Here is a 19,825-nt window from a genome sequence, read left to right as displayed (position 1 = left end):
TCTTAAAGGCATAGGTCCTTTGGACAAGTTAACGTTCTTGTGACTGGCACGTAGTTTGGGGAGTGTGAGTTTATGACTGCCAGGGCTTGCATTTGGAGGGACAGGGACAACTTTTGGGAATCAGCTCTTCCTTCCACTGTGGGTCCTGGGAGCTGAGCTCAGGTCATCGAGCGAAAGCTTTTACCCACGGAATCATGTGTTTGTTTCTGTTTTTGCCATACAGGGTTGGTCCTGGTTATCCCGAGACTCAGTATGTATACCAGGCTGCCCTCGAACTCAGACATCTACCTGCTTCTATCTCTCAAGTGACCATGCTAAAGGAGGGGCCTCTACACCCAACTCCACTGACTTGTTTTGATCTTGACTCCCCATTGTTTTCATGGCTTGTCTTGCCTCTTTGTCTGTGAGCCCAACCCCACTCCACTCTCAGAGAAACAGCCTTGCCCAGCTGCCTTCCCAGGCACTTCCTAGCACTGACGTCCAGCGCTCGGTCCGACCGCAGGCCAGCAAACGGTCTACAGCTCAGCCAAAGTCAAGAGCCCTTAAAACTACATTCTTAGGGACACAAGAAAGATGGGAAAAGGAAGGAATAAATATCTTTTATGTTAAAAATTTTAGGGGTTGGGGATTTAGCTCAGTGGTAGAGTGCTTGCCTAGCAAGCGCAAGGCCCTGGGTTCGGTCCCCAGCTCCGAAAAAAAAATTTATTTTGAAGTAATGTTTTCATCAGAACAAATAAAATAAACCAAGAATCCCCAGGCTACAGAAAGTACAGATCTTTACAACTCCTATCCAAAGTATTGATTGGTTTTTATGTGAATATCAAGCATTTCCATCCCCCTCCCCATCCTCTTCCCTTCCCTCCTCCATCTCCCCTCTTTCTTTCTGTCACAGGGTCTCAGTGTGCAGCCCCGGACAAACACAGGATCCCTCTGTCTCCTTAGTGTTGGGGTTACAACCTTGCACCACCCTGACACTCACCTCAGTCTTTGAACGGTTGTTTGTTTTGAGACAAGGCCTCATGGCTTCAGGCTGGCCATGAACTCACTGTGTAGCTGAGGATGAACTCTTAGATTTATTTATTTATTATATATAAGTACACTGTGGCTGTCCTCAGACACACCAGAAGAGGGCATCAGATCCCATTACAGATGGTTGTAAGTCACCATGTGGTTGCTGGGATTTGAACTCAGGACCTCTGGAAGAGCAGTCAGTGCTCTTAACCACTGAGCCATCTCTCCAGCCCCAAGGATGAATCCCTTCTGCCACCCCCCAGGTGCTGAAACTGTAGGCAGAGGCCACAGCTAACAGCTGAAGCTAGTTTGATTTTATCCCTCCCACCGTGCGTGCGTGCGTGCGTGCGTGCGTGCGTGCGTGCGTACCAGTTGGGAGCACCTGAATCTTCTGAAGGAGCAGCAACGTGTTCTTACCCATGAAGCCATCTCTCTGGCTCTAGTTTTAATGTTTTTTTTTTTTTTTTTTTTTTTTTTTTTTTTTTGAGTTGGGGACCAACCCAGGGCCTTGAAGGAGCAGCATGCTAACAAGCGCTCTACCACTGAGCTAAATCCCCAACCCCTAGGTTTTTTAATGTTTTTTAACCTGTGTTTCCTTTTAACATTTTTCCAGACTGCTTGGGATATTAAGACATTACAATAACTGTCTTTGGATTGATTGATTTCTCTGGTATCGGCAAACACTAGACATCTTAGGGAAAACACCAATTTAATGGTGTTTTTTTGGTGGTGTGATTATCAAAGCTCATTTTATGAGGTGCTAGGTTTGCAGAAATAATGAAACTAGGAAACATAACTTAAAATAATGAAGAAATTTAGCAGTTTCTCACCCCAACGGGTGCACCTGCATTTTATTAAAATATTACTGTATTTTCATTTGAAAGTCACCTCTATAGTATCTGAATACACAAAGGTAATTTAGAAAATTTGACTTTTCTTCATGGTTTACGGCCTGAGAATTTCTGTCCTTTCTACTTCCAGGGCCTGACCATCACTCCTTTTCTCTAGTGGGTACGTGCAGCCTGTAACTTTTGGGTCATATATGGCCTGGGGTAGCTATGAATATGGCCAATTCAAAATCTCAAACTTGCTTAAAACTTAAGATTGACTTTTTGGTGGGAAACTATTACTTCATGGGTCTCAAGTCTGAACTTCATAGATAATAACACGGAGTCTCAGTATCACAAGCCCCGACACACCTGCTGGGATGTCCTCGGCACTGGGAGAGCTGAGAAAGAAACTTAAAAATGAACCCGAATTCTGCGTACAAGTCCCATCTCTAACAAACGTGCGGCTCTTAGTTTGAGAACATTGCTCTGGGAATGATTGCCTGTGGTTGTACTATTACCTAACACTGCCAGCCAGGAAAGGGGAGGAGCCCTAAGCCATCTGCCAAAGCTACTTCCGGCTATCGCCTTTAACCACCGAGGTGGGAGGGGCAAGTGGCATGAAGTGCCTTCTACGGGCCGGACACCTTCAAAATTGCTTTTGCTTTTGTTTTTTAACAGAAGATGCGAGTCTAGAGAGCTGATGACAGCGAAGGCTCTAAGTAACGGCAATTAGCAAGATCTAGTTCTTTCTTGAAATAAAACCCTTGAAAACGAGTTGCCATGGACTGAATGTTTAGGTCCCTGTAAGACCTGTGCACTGAAGCCTTATTCCCCCATGGGGTGGTCCCAGGAGACGAGATTGTGAGACTGGGTATCAGGTCCTAAAGTTGGAGTGCTCCCTAGTGGGCTTACCGCCCTTATACAAAGTAACCAGGAAGCTTGCTTTCTCCGGCTTCCTTCTCCACTACCGGAGGATGAAGGGACAGGTTAAGCAAGCATCCATCGGGAAGCAAGGAAACAAGCGGGTCCTTGCCAGATACCAATCTAACAGCATTTTGATCTCAAAGCTTTCAGCTCTCCACTATGAGAGGTGGAAGACTACCCAAGGTAGACAGACATTGTCAGAACTGAATTGTAATGTGTGACACACCCGTGGGTGTCTGGTGCTGAATTGCTTGCTTGCTGATGGGGGTTGGGGATGTTATACTTTTTGGAGTAGTTGACTGTTGTGTGCATGTATCGACATTATGACATGCGACACTTTGCTGTTTTCCCTAACATAGGAGGCCTCTAAGCCATCGTAATGAACTAAGACTACAGCAACAACATCTGACAGGTTAGTCACCATCATCATTCACCCCTGGCCCCAGGCACTAGCCAGATGTGCTCTGCCTCTGCCCCGCTCTTAGCAAGTGCTAATGCACCACAGAGAAGGAGCTAAGAACAGCCTAGGGCTCCTTGGAAAGTATTACAATTCTAGCTAAGAAGTGCTAGGTGTGGTTGCACACATCTTTAACTCTAACACTAGGGTGGCAAAGGCGGGTGGACCTCTAAAACCAGCCTGGTTTACACAGTGAGTTCCAGGACACCCAGAGCTACAACAAATGAATAAATTAATAGATAAAAATAAAATAAAATAAAAACCCTAAAAACAAACTCAACCAACTAATCAACCAACCAAGAACAGTTAAGAAAATGAAGAAAGCTCAGAAAAAAGGACACAGACCAGACACTATTTCCTCACTGCTGGTCAGAATGGAGCAGCAGATGTAGTAAAAAAAAAAAAAAAAAAAAAAGAAAAGAAAAAAGAAAAGAAAAAAAAAAAAAGAAAGAAGAAAAAAGTTACCTCTAAAAGTGAATTTAGCCAGTGTTTCACACCTGTAATCTCAGCACTTGGGAGGTAAAGGCAGTAGGATCAGGGGTTTACGGTTATCCTCTGCTGTATAGTAAGGTCAAGGCCAGCCTGGGCTACATGAGAACTTGTCTCAAAAAAAAAAAAAATAGGAAAGAAAGTGTAGCAGTGAATTCACCTTAACTGTCACTCTTACTAACTAGGGGACTCTGGGAAAGGTATCTAGCCTGTCTGCGCCTTAGTTTCTTTGTAAATGAAATGGGACTGTAACTCTAAATGTACTTATTTGCTGAGCTTGGTTGCACAGATGCTGGAAGACTGTCAGGGACACAGAAAGGATTGTGCTTCGCTGAGAGGCTGGAATGGGTGACAGCTTCTCTGAAATGTGACCAAGCACTTTGTGACAACCTGGGAAACCTTAGGTGTTCTCATTTCCCCTCAGTCCACATGGATCCCTCTCAGCAGAACACACTAGGACAGGAAATCAACATCAGAGAACGCATTTGGAGGCTGACGGCCATAGCTCGGCTGGTAGGCCATTTGCCTTGCAAAGGTGAGGATGTGGTCTAGTCCCTCAGAATCCACTAAAAAAAGAAAAAGACAGGTGTGCTGGTGTGGACCTGTGATCTCAGCCTAGCCTGCTTGGGGAGTTTCACGCCAGTGAGGGGCCCTCTCTAAAAACAAACATTGGACACACTCAGCAGGTATAGGAGCTCGGTGAAGCCTGATGTCCTGAGCTCCATCTGTGGGACGACCCACAGGTAGGAGAGAACCAGCTCCTGTAAGTTGTGCTGTGACCTCCACAAACACTGTGACATGTCTAGCCCCTCCCAATAAATAAATCTATGTAATTAAAAAAAAAACCCTCATAAAATCAAGGTTCATGCCACTGAACAACAATGAAGTTTTTTTTCTTTTTATTCTTCACACAGGTACATCACATCCCCCCACCCCTACACACACACACACACACACACACACACACACACACACACACACACACACACGAGACGAGGGTACAGAAAAATAAAGGCATGCAGTAGCAAGTACTCTGAAACCCAGATGGCATGTCCAGGAAAAACACTGAAAATAAATATTTACATTCTGGGTTCTGTAGCTCACCCTGGGAGGGATCCCAGCACTCTGGGCTCTGTAGCTCACCCTGGGAGGGATCCCAGCACTCTGGGTTCTGTAGCACACCCTGGGAGGGATCCCAGCACTCTGGGTTCTGTAGCACACCCTGGGAGGGATCCCAGCACTCTGGGTTCTGTAGCTCACCCTGGGAGGGATCCCAGCACTCTGGGCTCTGTAGCTTACCCTGGGAGGGATCCCAGCACACTGGGTTCTGTAGCTTGGGAGGGATCCCAGCACTCTGGGTTCTGTAGCACAGGGGAGGGATCCCAGCACTCTGGGTTCTGTAGCTTACCCTGGGAGGGATCCCAGCACACTGGGTTCTGTAGCTCACCCTGGGAGGGATCCCAGCACTCTTGAGGAAGAGGCAGAGGGACAGCAGGTTTGAGGGCAGCTGGGTAGCGTTCAAAGAGCAGAGGATGAAGCTCTGTGGTAGAACATTTGCCTGCATTCATGAGGCCCTGGGTTCCCTAGTACCAAAGAATAATCATACATATGATTCCCTACTTCCCTTTTTATCTTGGGCTACAGACCACAAGACTCCCTAAAATGACCACTCCATAGCTTAAAAGTAGATGCCTCTGGGTTTCTTTGATTTTTATTTTTATTTTTATTTCTAGGCTAATGACAAGATCTCAAGATCTTGTTTCTGACATGTCCTTCTTCTCTCAGGATCAGAGAGCTTAAGAGGTCTCAGTTTCTTGAACTAAGTCTCTGTTACTTTAACTTCGATTCTTTTCTGTTTTTCCTTTGAAAGGGTAGGGGTGGGATGAGGCTATATTTCTATGGTAGAGGTCTGGCATAGCATGTGCCAGGTCCTGGGTTCAAATTCTCAGCCAGGAAAAACAAAAGACATATGAAAAATATCCCAATGAAAGACATTAAATGACACGTGAACTTAAAATTAGCTAATTTTACAAAGGGAGAAAAAGTTGAGCATGGTGGCATACCCCAGTCAATCTAGCCACCTGGAAGGTGGAGGCAGCAGGGTCAGGAGGCCAAGGAAATCCTTGGCTAAGCAGTGAGTGTGAGGCCAGCCTGGGTTACACACGAAACCCTGTCTAGAGAAGTGACCAGGCACATCAAACGGAAAAGAAAAGCCATGAGTGGATTTACTGCTGGTCACTGGGAACATGCTTTAACCTTTCCTCCAGATTTGCCACTTGAAACACATACAAATCAGTGCACATGTATGGCACAAGGTGACCAGGTAGGGCACTTGAGGTCGGAGGTGGCCAGCAAGATGTATCGGGGAAGGCACTCCCTGCTCAGGGATCAGTCTCCTGTGGCTAACAGGAACACATTTTGGCACACTGGTTCAAATGCCCATTAATGCTCTGGTACAATGGGTCTGTAAAGATAGAAGGTGTGCCTTCAAATAACAACAATTTGCTGGACGGCTTCCCCTAAGAATCGGTCAGTTGTTGGCTAGCCTCATTTAACCACCAAATTCAAAGTATGAACATGCTCATGCATGTGAGTTCGTGTGTGTGTGTGTGTGTGTGTGTGTGTGTGTGTGTGTGTGTGTGTGTGTGTGTGTGTGTGTGTGTGAGTGTGTGTGTGTGTGTGTGTGTGTGTGTGTGTGTGTGTGTGTGTGTGTGTGTGTGTGTGTGTGTATGCGCATATGGCATATGTGCCTGTGCATGTGTGTGTGGCCATCTGGATAAACTCTAACTTGTTTTCAGCTCCTACATCCCCTCGGCAAGGACTTTACTCTCATTATTTTAAACTATCAAGTTAAGAGAACGGGTCGTAAAACATAGAAGATACCATAGGGACCGTGCACTCAAGGAGACTCTCCTTGGGTGGGGAGGGGAAATAAGCCATTTACAAAAACATACATTGTTGAATGAATACAAAAATAGCCCCGGCACAAAGGAAAAGTGGACATTTTCCAGGAAAAGAGCTACGATTAAATAGTCATGGAGTCGAAGCAGGGGCGTTTCCTTCTGGAAAGAGGCAGCATTGATGCCACACCTTGAAAGAGCCCCCTGGGGACCAGGGAACCAGTGCGTACTGAATCTGTGCCAGTGCATGTGTGTCTATATGATGTATGTGCCCGTGCACACGGATATGTGTCAGTGTCAGCATACACATGTCATGGTCCACGTGGAGGTCAGACTGCGGTGTCTATATCTGTCTTCTACCTTGTGTGGTGCTGTTAAGCTATGTTATGGACCTTGAACTAGGTGGCCATGAAATGAATTTGTGCAGGACATGGGGGAGTGCTAATTCTGCCACAGCAGAACATTGATGGAGACACATCCCAGGCTTGGCACACCTCCGGCTGGCTTCTGCACGGCCACCATTGTCATTTCTGGTCACCAAAGCCGTGTGCACACATGTTGGGGTCACTCTCACCTTTGGCATGAGCTAAACACAAACTTTTAACTGAATTCTTCTATTCTTGTATAACTTTTCCCCCTTGAAACAGTTGGGGGTCCCCACGCCCCCAAATGAAACAGAACAGTGCGGGCTACCTGCCGTCAAAGAAGAAGAATTTCCCACGTCCATTCTTTTCTCCATGCACGAAGTTGCCCTCAAATCTGTCTGTGGAGGAGTAGGTGACAGTGCAGAACCCATGTGGTAATCCGTCATCGTCCAGGTGCCCTGGGGAAAGAGAAATTGTCGGCTCAGAATGGTTAGGCAAGTCTCAGAAACTGCCACGGGAGGCCAGAGGAGAGCATCAGTCCCCTGCGCCTGGAATTACACATGGTTTTGAGCTGCCCATCATGGGTCCTGAGAGCGGAGTTCAGGTAAGAGCAGCAAGTGCTCCTAACACTTCCATGTGTTGAGAGGACCAAGGGCGTAAAACTTTCCCCCCTCGCTGAAGAGTATCTACTTGACGGTTTGTATACGTTGTGAACTGGCTGGTCTACACAGAAAGGCCTGGGTACGTCTGAAGACAGGTCCTGCTGACTTGCCTTTTCCCCGGGACTGGGCTGTATTGTCAGTAGGGCCATCGGCAGCCTGGTTACCCCTGCCCAGGCTCCCCCACAGTACTTACGTTTGGAATCAATGTCCCCAGCATCTTATCTTCAACTGTAACGTGCTCAGATGGCAACGAGTTGTCCTCTCACTGTCGCCTACACTGTCCCTGCGGTCCTGGCATGTTGTAAGCATGCAGAATGGTCTTACATGTTATACTACAGCACTTGTGTTGAGGGCTCGTAGAGTCTGGACACCCCATTTTACTCTACATTCAGATAACAGAGGGGAGACACGTGTCTAACACGTCATGGCCGAGAGGTTTTCTAAGTTTAAACTTGAGTGAACCCTGAGTGCTTTACTTTATAAACCCATCTCCCCTCTGAATGGTGCATGGTGGTCTTTTGTACGCCCTGTGCGTCAGAGGCCTCTGCCTTAAGTGGAGACTTACGTGTCTACACTGCCTCTGAAACAGTGATTGTGGACTCTAGGAATGGCCCTTACACTCGTCTTGGACATCCTGGTGTTTCCTATCTACAGACTCTACAGCCGAGGACGCACTAGGTTCTTTGTTACCACCCACGCCTCTCACAAGCCCCAGGCCCCTCCTCTCCCATTAGCACGCCCATCATCCAGGTGAAAGGATTTTGCAGAGATGAGTGAAAATAAAGCCAGATGAGTGAAAATAAATCACTCTCCTGGCTTCTCCCCTGGGCTAACAACCTCATGGGTGAAAACATTAAATACTGTGTAATGCAGGGACGTTAAATCCTCAAGATGGCTTCCAGACGGGGCCCACTGGCATAAAACACAAACCATGCTACCGCACGAGTGCCTGAATATCCTGACATTTTATTTAAGATGATAAAGTTCCAGGCTAAGGCTAGAAGTCGGGGGTAGAGGGCTTAGCGTGCCCGAGAACCTAAGTAACACCCAGCTCTGCGAAAGAAAAATTAAAAAAAAGAGAGAAGGCTACGGTCTCAGGAGAGAAGAGATGACAGTCAGAAGGAAAAAATGTTCTTTATATTACTGACGACTGGAACATAAAATCACAGCAAAGACAAAACAAAACAAAACAAAACAAAAAAACCCTATCTCATCACTCTGACTGGATGGAATGAGTTACCTAGAACACAGTACAATAATTCATGCTACGATCTATTTGTTTATTATGTGCATGTGTGTGCCTGGTTGAGTTCGTGTTCATCACACACACGTAGCCTTCAGAGGCCACAAGAGACTGGCGGTTGGGTCCCCTGGAACTGGAGTTACAGGTGGGTGTGAACCACCATGTAGGTACTGGGAACCCAACTGGGATCCTCTGCGAGAGAAGGCAGTGCTCTTAGCTCTGAGCCCATACGTGGCTATGTAAACACACCACAGACAGGTGAGTTTCTTTCCGAACATAAACTTCTCCTACAAGGGTCAGGAAATCAGTGGTCAGCAGGGAACCCGTCCAAACTTGCTTTCTTTTGGTAGAAGAACTAAGTTACATGACATAATTCTAACAGGGTCACGTGAAATAATTCGGACAACTGTTTTCTAACCATCTACTGATGACATTCTTTCACTGACAAGGAAGAAAAATTTACTCCCCCCCCTCTCGTTAAATAAAAGAATATTCAGTATCTCGCTAAAAGCTTTCTCTTATGAAACGTTGAAATCAATTAAATGTAGCCATTAACATTCCTATGGATTCAGTGTCCTACTTTTGACTTGGTGGATGTATCGGAATAATTAGGTTAGTCTCTCACGAGAGTAATTACTGATGTGCGGGAAGACTCCCACGATGGAGAACTTTAAAAAGTGACTGTTAATAAAATTGTCTTTCTACTGTAAGTCAAGAGAAACATCACGATAAACATGAACACCGAGGGGAAGGGAAGCCAGGGTAATCCATCCGTTTCCTTCCTCCCTGCCCTATTTCTGAATCAAACACCGAAGGTGTGGGCATCCTCCGCACTGAACTCAGATATTAAAGATGGAAGGCGTCCTGTAACTGAAAGCAGGCAGAGGCCAGTTCTGACCCCAGGTGAGGACAACAACATCTCACCCCTGCTCCCTGACGGACCTGTTTGGACCCTTCTGCAACAGGCCAATGGAGAAGGAACCCTTCTACTCTTTGCTGAAAGATTCTGAGTGACACCCACTTCTCGGAGGACCTTGTGCATCTAGAAGAAGATATGTGGACGGGGGGCTGTTTGTTGCTAGTCTGTCTGCACATGAAAGTTCTGAAATCTGTCAGACCTCGAAAGGATTTCCCCTTGACTTGGTTTGTTTCGCATCTCGGGTGTAAGCAATGCAAAGATTAGAAACTAGAGATTGTCTGAAACTTCCACATTTACCCTAGTTTGTTTACCAGGCACCACTGCTAAGTAGCTAACCCAAACCGCAAAACCAAACAACTTGGGCGTGGTGGGAAAAACTTGCCATTTTACAACTAGGGATTAGGAGATCAAGGCCAGCATGAGTAGGTAGCAAGTTTGAGGCTAGCCTGGAATGGGAACATTCAGTCTCCGACACAAACCACACCAGACCAGAACGGAATGAACAACCCCAATCATAACAATAGCAACAGAAAGACTTGCAAAGCAGACAAACCTAGGGAAGAGATTAGGCCGTTAAAATCCTGCCGCCTCTGAGCACAAGTACCGTGAGAGGTCTTAGCCCACTTCTTACTCAAATGCTGTTAGCACAGCAAGGTGATGTGGCATCACAACCTTAACCTAAGGTCACTATCCAGCGAAGAAAACAACTATGAAGCTACTGTTCTGGGCGGTGGGGGCGGGGCTACTGTTTGGAGCAGTGGGCGGCGGGGCTACTGTTTGGAGCAGTGGGGGGCGGGCCTAAGTGATTTCTTGGTCACTCGTTGAAACCTCAGATGACTAAACACTACCACATGACCTGCGAGAGAAAGCTGATCGCTCTCAATGCGGGCAAGGTGGTGGAGAGAGCCCCGGCCTCCAACCCACCCATTCACATCCTTTCTAGAGAAAGGCAAAAAAAAAAAAAAAAGTCGGGAGCTCTTTCTCCTCGCTGATGGCAGAGTAAGAGCTGCAGAGCAGTTAAAGGGCTTTCTGCTCTGTCCTGAGGACCCTGTGCCAGGACCACACTGGGCTGCTCACAAATGCCTGCAGTTCCAGCCCCAGGGATCCCACAGCCTCTCCTGCCCTCGGCACACACATAAACAATATGAGTAATTAAACTGGAAAGTGAAAGAGAAACTGTTTCAGGGGACTAAAGGGAGGGCAGGGAAGTACATGCGTACATTTCAGGCTTGTATGAAAATAATCTTACATAACCAAGTACCAAGTATAAGGAAAATACATATTTAAAAGAAATCAATGTTTCAAGTTTTATGACCATGTCGTGACTGTGCACTATTTTAAGCCAAATGGTTTGTGATTACATATTTTCTTTAAAACCAAACCAAACCAAACAAACAAACAAACACCCCCACCAGCAATGCAGGCTCCTTATAGAGAACCGTAAGGAGACTTTGTGGGCAGGCCGCAGAGGACTGCCAAGATTCTCAACATCATATCCTGGCTGCAGATTCCAACCCTTGCCTGTGTCGCTAACCCGGTGGAAACTCTAGTCCTTGCCGAAGACTACAGAATGTGCGGAGTCAGCCAACCCCCTTCCAGGCCGGTTCCCACTACGCAGAAGGTGGGCAACAGGCCCGAACGACAGGCCAAATTCACTGGAATGATTGCTTTGTGCTAATCACATAGCTCCAGCGAGCAAGGCACCCGGAATCTGTCTACAGAAAGACTGACTGACTGGCAGCCAGAGACAAAAGTAACGTGTCTGATTCTCTTTCCATTTTGTTCCAAATATTTTTATCCACCAAGCGAACAGAAAGTTAAACATTTTCCCTAGAGTCACCTCAGAGCAGAGGTGGTTTTTCCCCTTAACTTGATAAGATTGGTCTGTTATGTTGGCCTTGGATCAGAGATGGGTCACTGACTGCTTCCCACTTAAGAGATCTGAGAGTCTGGTCGTCTATTTCCCTCAGAACGAGAGACCTTGGCCCATACCGTTAGGTTTGCAGACAAAACATGGCTCCTCCCCTCCCGACAAAAAAAAAAAAAAAAAAGCGCAAGCTTACTAATGCCCGGAATATGCCTCCTTCATGATGGATTCACAGTGGCTGTGAAAGGCTCAAGAGCACAGATGCGAGTTAGCGAGGGCTGTGGTTTCCATGTGTGGCTCAGAGAATGATGCTCTCAGAACACTCGGCCCTCTGTCCCAGGCACAGACACAGATAAGACACAGCAGGGCCGGACAGTGCAGGGTTGTTAATAAAAATAACCCTGATTGTTCAGAGCAGACAGGAACACTAGAACATGGAGCTATATGTTTTCACCATGGTCCCTTGTTCCGAGGACCCCGACGTTTTCCCATTTTGAGCTCTTTCCCTCAGTGTCTCTTACGCACTTCCAGGCTATTCTTTGTATTTTTTTTCTGCCCTCATAACTGCACATCTGATGCCACAAGAGCCTCAGCTATGGCTTCCTGCCCACCAACTGCCTGGTATAACTTCCTGAGCAGAGTTCTGACCCTCTCCTTTGCCTCACAGCCTCTGTTCCCACAACCAATGCTCTCAGCCTGAGGCCCCGCTTCCTTATCCCATCTCCCCCTTGTGTGCCCAATTCTCTCTTCAGTCTCACGTTTCAGCTGACGTAAGAGGAGGGCCACACAATTCCATACCTCTCACCTATGCGCACCAAGCCCCAGTCAGGTGAATTCTGCCACCTCTTCAGGGAAGCTCATCCTGTGTACTTCTCCAGGCTCAGGGAATTGTTAGCCTCCAGGTGCATGCCCTGTGTCCTGGTCCTTCCCTCCTTTCGGGATGTTAGAGCTCTGGCTGCCTCTAACTTGCAGCAACCTCTGGCTCCCAAGAGCTGGCATTATAGGTGTGGGTCACCATGTCAGGCTAAGATTTTATGTTTATTTGTGTGTATGTATGTATTTGTATATGCACAAGCATGGTACAAATGTGGGAACTGGAGGATAACAAAGCAGTCCGTTTTACTCCTTCTTCCATGAGGGTACTAGGGCTCGAACTCAGAACGGCAGGCTTGGCAGCAAGAGCCTCTACCCGTGAGCCATCTTGTTTGCCCAGACTTTGTTTCCTTTGGTTGTTTTAAAGCCACAGTGATGGCCAGGGGCAGTAGCCTATACTTCTAAACCCAGCCTCTTAGGAGCAGGAAGCAGGAGGATTATGTTTTGGAGCCAGAATTCCAAGATAGCCTGGGGTTACAGAACAAGGCCCTGTCATGGGTAGGGAGGTCAGAGGGAGAACTCAAGTGGAAATGCCAGGGAGCTGGCTGGCTTCCCACAGAAGCAGGGCAGGTACTGCAACCCAAACTGCTTCCTCCTTTCCACGAGGCTGGGGTAGGGCGTGAGGATCAACCACCGTGTATTTAGAACTCTACTAGGGCAACAGGGCATGGTAATCTCAGCCCTCTGTAGACCGGGGAGGATCATGGCTGGTTTGAGGTTAGCTCAGGATATATAATGAGTTCTAGGACAGCCAATGATGACAGAGTGAGACGTGCATCCAGGAAAAAAAATTACATTAATTAAAGAAGAACACCAGGGCTGCAATGCCACCATGAGATCCCAAGTGTGCACCGCCCTGTAAGACCTCAAGTCCTGAAGAGGCCAGTGTGGAGAGCTTTCAGGGCTGCTTCTAGAAACTTGGCAGGAATCTGACAATCTGGTCAGGACAAAGTAAACTCTAGGTGTGAACCTGACTTTGGGCTAGGACTCAGGAAATAGGCCCAAGTTAAGAACATTTACATTCGAGTTAACTCAAAGCCCAGAGCCCGCTCAGCTGAGGCGTGTGCAGCAGTCCTTTTGTCTTGGTCGGCCTGGCCAGCAGAAAGGTGTTTACAGGAGCCTGGCTTGTTCCGTGACCCAGAACTGACCTCATTATTTTGCATGTACTTAAAGTGGTAAAAAAGCAGACTGGAAAAGATTAAACCCGTTTCAGCCTCAGAACTGGCTGGGGTCATTCCACAGAGCTGGCTTGGTCAGACCAATGTCTTCCTCGGAGGAGGAGGGAAAGAAGAGAAAGGATGTTAAGGATGTTTGCTCTGGAGGCTGAAAGTGAGGTTCTTTTCTCCAAAAAAAAAAAAAAAAAAAAAAAAATATATATATATATATATAAGTATCTATCTATATATCTATATATATCACATGCTTGTTTGATGCATTAAAATACAGAAAGTGAGTTTCTAAAAGGAAATGCTGGGCTGGAGAGATGGCTCAATGGTTAAGGCACTTGTTGCTCTTGCAGAGACCTGGGGTTCAATTCCCAGCACCTACGTGGTGGTTCACAGATGTCCACAATGCCAGTCCCAGGATGCACATGATGCACAGATGTACACATAAGAAAAACATTCATATATATATATATGTATATATATATGTATATATATATATCAAATAAATGTAAGAAAAAACACTTTAAAGGGAAATGCATTAAAAAGATAAGAGATGTCGGTGGGTATGGTAGTTCATACCATTACTCTGCACTCAGGAAGCTGAGGCAGGAGAATTGGACTTCATAGTGAGTTCCAGGCCAACCTGGGCTACATAAAAGTCTAGGTTAGCCTGGGCTATAAAATCCAGAGTGAGGCATTGCTGGGAAGGAATGTAGGAGTTAGAAAGAATGGTAGGGCAATTGACAAAAAGAATTTCACAAGTCTAGACTGTCTCCCTTCGTTGACAGGTATCCTGTCCTTAACTTGTCCAAGTTTCTCTGTAAAAGGAGGATAATACAGTACCCACCTCCTACGGCTGGGTGGATAATGTCTGAGCGGCACTCAGCATGGAATCCGAGAGTAAGGGGAGCTACAGCGATGCTGATAACACGTGTGCTGAGGAAACCATCACAAGACAGCGTGCGCAGAGAGGCACCAGTGCACACAGACCACTTTCGGTTTAGGAAAAGACCGCAGCCGTCCAACCTGCTCAGAGATGTGCAGAGAGCAGTGCGAAGTGCCAAGGCCAACAGTACCCGGGGAAGGGGCCAGGGATGTAGTTTCCTGCAAGCACACACGTGCTCTGGTGCACTGCAAAATGGAGGCTAAGATGCTTCTCCAGCCTTTTTTCTTTTCTTTTTTGATTTGTTTTATTTTTATGTGTATGAATCAATAGAACTGGAGTTACTGGGGGTTCTGAGTTACCACATGGTGGCACAGAATCCAGGTCCTCTTCGAGAGCAGGCACCGAGCCATCGCTCTACTGCTTTTTATTTTTTTTGAGACAAAATCTACCTATTATAGGTCTAAGCTCTGTTAGAACTCCCAGTCTCCCCTGCCTTCTATGTATCTGGGCCTCACTATACCTGGCTTTCCTCAGGATGTTACAATATTGTTACTCTTCTGCAGGAGTATGTAGCCGAATGGTGTGTCCTTTGCCCGACATACACAGCGAAAGAAAGAAAGAAGAAAGGAAGGAGGGAAGGAAGAAAATTTTGTTGTTGTTCTTTTAAAAATCCAGGTACAGTTGCTCACATCTGTAATCCCAGCGCATCACATCAAAACCAGCCTGGGCCACTGAGATCTTGTTTCAAAAATCCACAAAAACAAAAATTCACTAAAAGCAAAACAAGAAAGTTACCCTACTTGTTTACTCTTATTTATAGTAATGCTATATCTGTCCATCCTATATAAAAAGACCCCATTTACTTACACACACACACACACCCCATTTATGTAAAGAAACCTCGGTGTTTTGAACCCACTGGACTAACATGAAACCTGAAAACATACTTTAAACATTTTTATTTTGAGAAAGGGTCTCATATAGTTCAGGCTGGGTTTGAATTTGCTATACAACTGAGGATGGCCTTGAACTCCTGATCCTCTTGCCTTCTACCTCCACCTGCAGGTGTATGCCACTAGGTCTGGTTTTTGTTCCCATGCAAGTGCTAGGGTCATAAACAACAGGGCATGTTTTCTAAACACAGGCCCAGTGGAAGATGGCTTCAGTCGGGGGCACTATCTGTGATCAAAGGTTTGTTTTTTAAAAATTGCAAGAGATGGCTCAGTGGTTAAGAGCACTGACTGCTTTTCCAGAGGTCCTGAGTTCAAATCCTAGCAACCACGTGGTGGCTCGAAACCATCTGTAATGAGATCTGATGCCCTCTTCTGGTGTGTCTGAAGACAACTACATATATTAAATAAATCTTAAAAAAAAAAAACAAAAAACCAAAAAACAAGAAAATTTGCAAGTTAAAGAACAGGAGGAGGGGCTGGAGAGATGGCTCAGTGGTTAAGAGCCCTGGCTGCTGTTCCAGGTTGGGAACAATTCCCAGCAACCACATGGCAGCTCACAACTATCTGTAACACCATTCCAGGGAATATGATACCCTCACACAGACATATATGCATTTCACATGAGGTAAAATAAATAAGTAAAAAAATCAACAACATCGACAATGACCCAAACAAACCTAAACAAATACTATTAAAAACAAAACAAAACAAAACAAAACCCAGAGGAATGAGCAAGACAGTGGAGGGCGATTTGTTAAGAACATGTTTTCTGTCATAACAGAAATTTACAAGAAGTCAATAACTTTGAAAGTTAAGGCTTCCTATGGCTCCCTCAAGCTGGCTGGGCCTCACTAATTCCAACACTGGGTTTATTTAGAGACATAAGCTCTGTGGGTCCACAACATTTTAGTCTCTTCAAAAGTTACAAGCAAAATTATGTAGTTTAAAGTTTTTTTTTTTAAACTAAAATGAAGATAAATTTTACAACTTAAATTAGAATGAATGCCTTTTCGGGAATTCAAAAAAAATGATTCTACTTCATCTCACCCTAAGCTTTCAGCAGTCTGCAAAAGTTATATTTATGAACACACCAAAAAGGGGTTCCTCCCAACGTACCATTAACAAATACATATCCATATGCATTTGTTAAGCACCGCCACGTTTTTCTTTATCGTTTGTCAGACCTTTTTTATACAATTACATCAAAACGAGAACCAACCATGGACTTAAAATTATTTACTGAGAAGCTGCGTTTAACAAATTCTGGAACAACACTACGCAATCTTGCAAAACATCACGGGAACACTATCTGGGATAGAATAAGATAAATAATAAATACGCTTAAGAATGTTTTTCAGTGTCTATTGTTATAAAATCATAACCTCTCACGACACAAACATCGAGATTGTATAACGTTCCTACGGTGCCTTTTATAAGTGGGGGGCAAAAAAAAAAAAAAAAAAAAAAGAGTCAGAGAAACTCAGCAAAACACGGTGGCGACAAGAGTCGGGGGAGGGGTGCGCAAGAAGGGGCGGAGAAACCTGACACCCAGGCGGTGATATCACCAGCAGCCAACAGCTCGGAATTCAGAAAGTTAAGTGTCACCCAGCAATTTGGGTCCCGGCTGGAGCGTCCGCACGGCGCGGCTGCACCTCACTCAGAAGCCAGGGAGGGGGAAGGGGTGGGTGGCTGAGTTCGCCCGGGGGCAGCGCAGACCAGGGCCAGCCGCCTCCGGAACGCAGAGCGTTCGAGCCTGGTGGGGAGCGGCGTGCACTACCTAGCCATGATTTCATCTTTTTTCTTTTCTTTTCTTTTTTTCTTTTTTTTTTTTTTTTTCCGGGAGGAGCGCCCGGGGCTACCATGTGTCTGGCCCGGTGCGCTGCGATGGAAGACCCACCTAAACTCGGCCCTAGTGGTCGCGGGACGCAGCGACTCAGCTAGGAAAAGGGCAGGCGGTCGGAGAGGGGAAGTCGAAGTGGTTGAAACGCAGCTGCTCCGCGGAGATCGAGGGCCTCAAGGGACTGCCCTCCGGCGCCCTCCCATCCTCCATCCCCGCAAGGACTAAGGCCAAGGTGCTAGGCAGCGTTGCAACTCCCAGGGAGGATGCTGCCGTGGCCCGGCTGGATGCAGGGGCCCAGCCTTCCCAGGGCCGCGGGGCCCCATTCCCTGCCCGTGCCCCACCGCGCCCCGCGCGCTCCCGGCGGCGTGGCGTAGGCAGTGCAGCCCCCGCCTGAGCCGAGCGACCCGCCATCCGCTTAGGGACCGCGGTGGCCTTCGGCTCGGCCCCGCGCGAGTCGCAGACCATCACTCTTGGTGCTTTCGGCCCCAGGCGCCTGTCCCCACCCCAGGGTCCTGGAGAAAAGCCTGCCGTACCTTCCACGGCTTCCTCCACTACCTCGTCGTCGCTATCCATGGCAGCTGCGACCCTACCCAGCACGGGGCCGTGCGTCCGGCTCCCGTCCCTCCGGGTGCTCGCGGTGGCTGAGCGAGCGCAGGAGCTAAGCCCTTCGAGTTTGGAGGGGGAGGAGGGGGAGGAAGAGGAGGAGCAGTCGGGGCGGCTCGCACTGCCTCCCCCTACAGTCCTTTTAATTCCTCCGCCAGCCGCGGCTGCCGCAACCGCCGCTCCCCCTCCCCTCGTCTCCGGTGCCTGAGGCTCCGGGGTGCTGCTGCCGCTGCAACTTTCTCCTGCGATACCCCCTCTTTGTTATGGAGCAGCTGATCCGCTGACATCACCCGGCGCCGGTGCGCTCCCTCCCTCGTTGATTGACAGTTCCCTGTCCTTTCCCAGAAGTGAGGCTCCTTAGAGCCGAAGACGCTCCGGGGCTGCGCCGCCTCTTCCAGGCTATGGGCCGGCCCGGCTGCATTTACCTTTTGGCTTGGTTCACTGTTCGCCAGCCACGCGGTCCAGGTCGCCGCCGGCTGCTCGCTAGCACCCCGGGCCGCCAGGGTACCCGCCTGGGGTGGGCGAGGGGCTCGGAGCGCCTGATACCCCGCGATGTGCCACCGGGGACTTGGAAGTGAGCGGTGCTGGGTGTTCCTACCACTATCCCACTCCAGGACAGCTAGAGCTCACTCGGAACCAAGCCTTTCTGCTGCTCCTGAGCTTCGACTTCCTCTCGCCCTGGAGCCCACTTCACTCGGCTCGCGGCGGCCCAGAGTTGCAAAGTGCGGCGCGCACAGGAGCGCAGGTGCCCCCTCCCTCTCCACTGCCCAGAGTCCCCTCCACAAGCCGGTTTCCTAGATTCCAGGGGGCGTCCTGCGCCCCGGATTCCGCCCGACTGCCTTTTCTACCAGAGTCCCCAGTCTCCACCTTCTTTCTCATCCCCAGGTCCCTAGGGAGATCCAGGAATTTACCAAACCCAAATGGCAGCAGGCCGCACCCGAGGTTTGGCGGGTTCCTTCTCCTTGTCTTGGAGATGGAGCCACCAAGCGGAGAGCCTGAGCTAGGACCCCGTGTCTAGCGCGCTTCCTCTCGCCTCCGGTCCTATACTTGTGATGTCCCCAGATGTCTCTTTAGGTTCTCCAAGTGCCAACCACTTCACGGACTCAGGCATCTTTGAGGGAAGAAAACCCCCTTCCCAGCCCAGACACTTAACGAGTGTTATTATGGGTCTACCTCTTACAGGTGGCAGCAAAGGACCACTTTAAATAGCGGGTTAAATGGCTACACATGTACAAAATGTACCATGGAATTACCGGGTGTCGGTCTGGCCTTCTGCCAAGAACAGTCATCGTGGCGGGTAGGGCAGGAGGCTAAGTAAGTTATTCCGTTTGGTTTTCTGAACAATGAATGAGGCAGGATTTCAAGGCACTTCCAACGCCTCGGAGAGTCAGCACCCCCACCCCCAACATCCCCTTCTTTTCATAAATGTCCTTCGGTGGGGTGAAGTATTGTAGGCAGGGTCTCCTGTAGCCCGGGTCTCTAACCTCTAACTCACTAAGTACAGGAGGACGATTTTGGTTAGGAGAACTAACCATCTCGCCTCCATCGCCACAGCACGGCAATTACAAACATTGGCCAGCATGCTGAGTTTACAAGACTGGTTCTTCCGTGCTAGGGAAGCAGGCTCTCTACCAATTGAGCCGCACCACCGCTGGCTAATATATATGTCAGAAAAATAGAAAAAAAAAAAGAGCAAAAGAAACGGCGTGGTGACGTTAATCCCAGCACTAGGGAGGCAGAGGAAGGCAGATCTCTGAGCTCAAGGCCAGCCTGTTTGGTCTACAGAGTGAGTTCCAGGTCAGCCGGGGCTGTGTAGAGAAATCCTGACTCGAAGGGG

The 19,825-nt window shown here is 47.8% G+C and overlaps 1 protein-coding gene across 1 annotated transcript in view; it reads right to left on the bottom strand.

Annotated features, from left to right (window-relative positions):
- Setd7 (SET domain containing 7, histone lysine methyltransferase) overlaps positions 1–18,048 on the bottom strand; it is a 42,186-nt gene extending 24,138 nt beyond the window's left edge. Inside the window, exons 1-2 of the mRNA XM_032898434.1 lie at positions 17,919–18,048; positions 7,305–7,434 (exon numbers count right to left, since the gene is read on the bottom strand). Coding sequence (XP_032754325.1) covers positions 7,305–7,434; positions 17,919–17,958 — 170 coding nt within the window. The 5' untranslated portion in view covers positions 17,959–18,048. The remainder of the gene's footprint in view (positions 1–7,304; positions 7,435–17,918) is intronic.
- Between the last annotated feature and the right edge of the window lie 1,777 nt (positions 18,049–19,825).

Source organism: Rattus rattus, chromosome 3, assembly GCF_011064425.1.
Source record: "Rattus rattus isolate New Zealand chromosome 3, Rrattus_CSIRO_v1, whole genome shotgun sequence".
Taxonomy (NCBI): Eukaryota; Metazoa; Chordata; class Mammalia; order Rodentia; family Muridae; genus Rattus; species Rattus rattus.
Note: the sequence above shows the minus strand (reverse complement) of the source record. Positions and strands in the feature narration are given on the sequence as shown.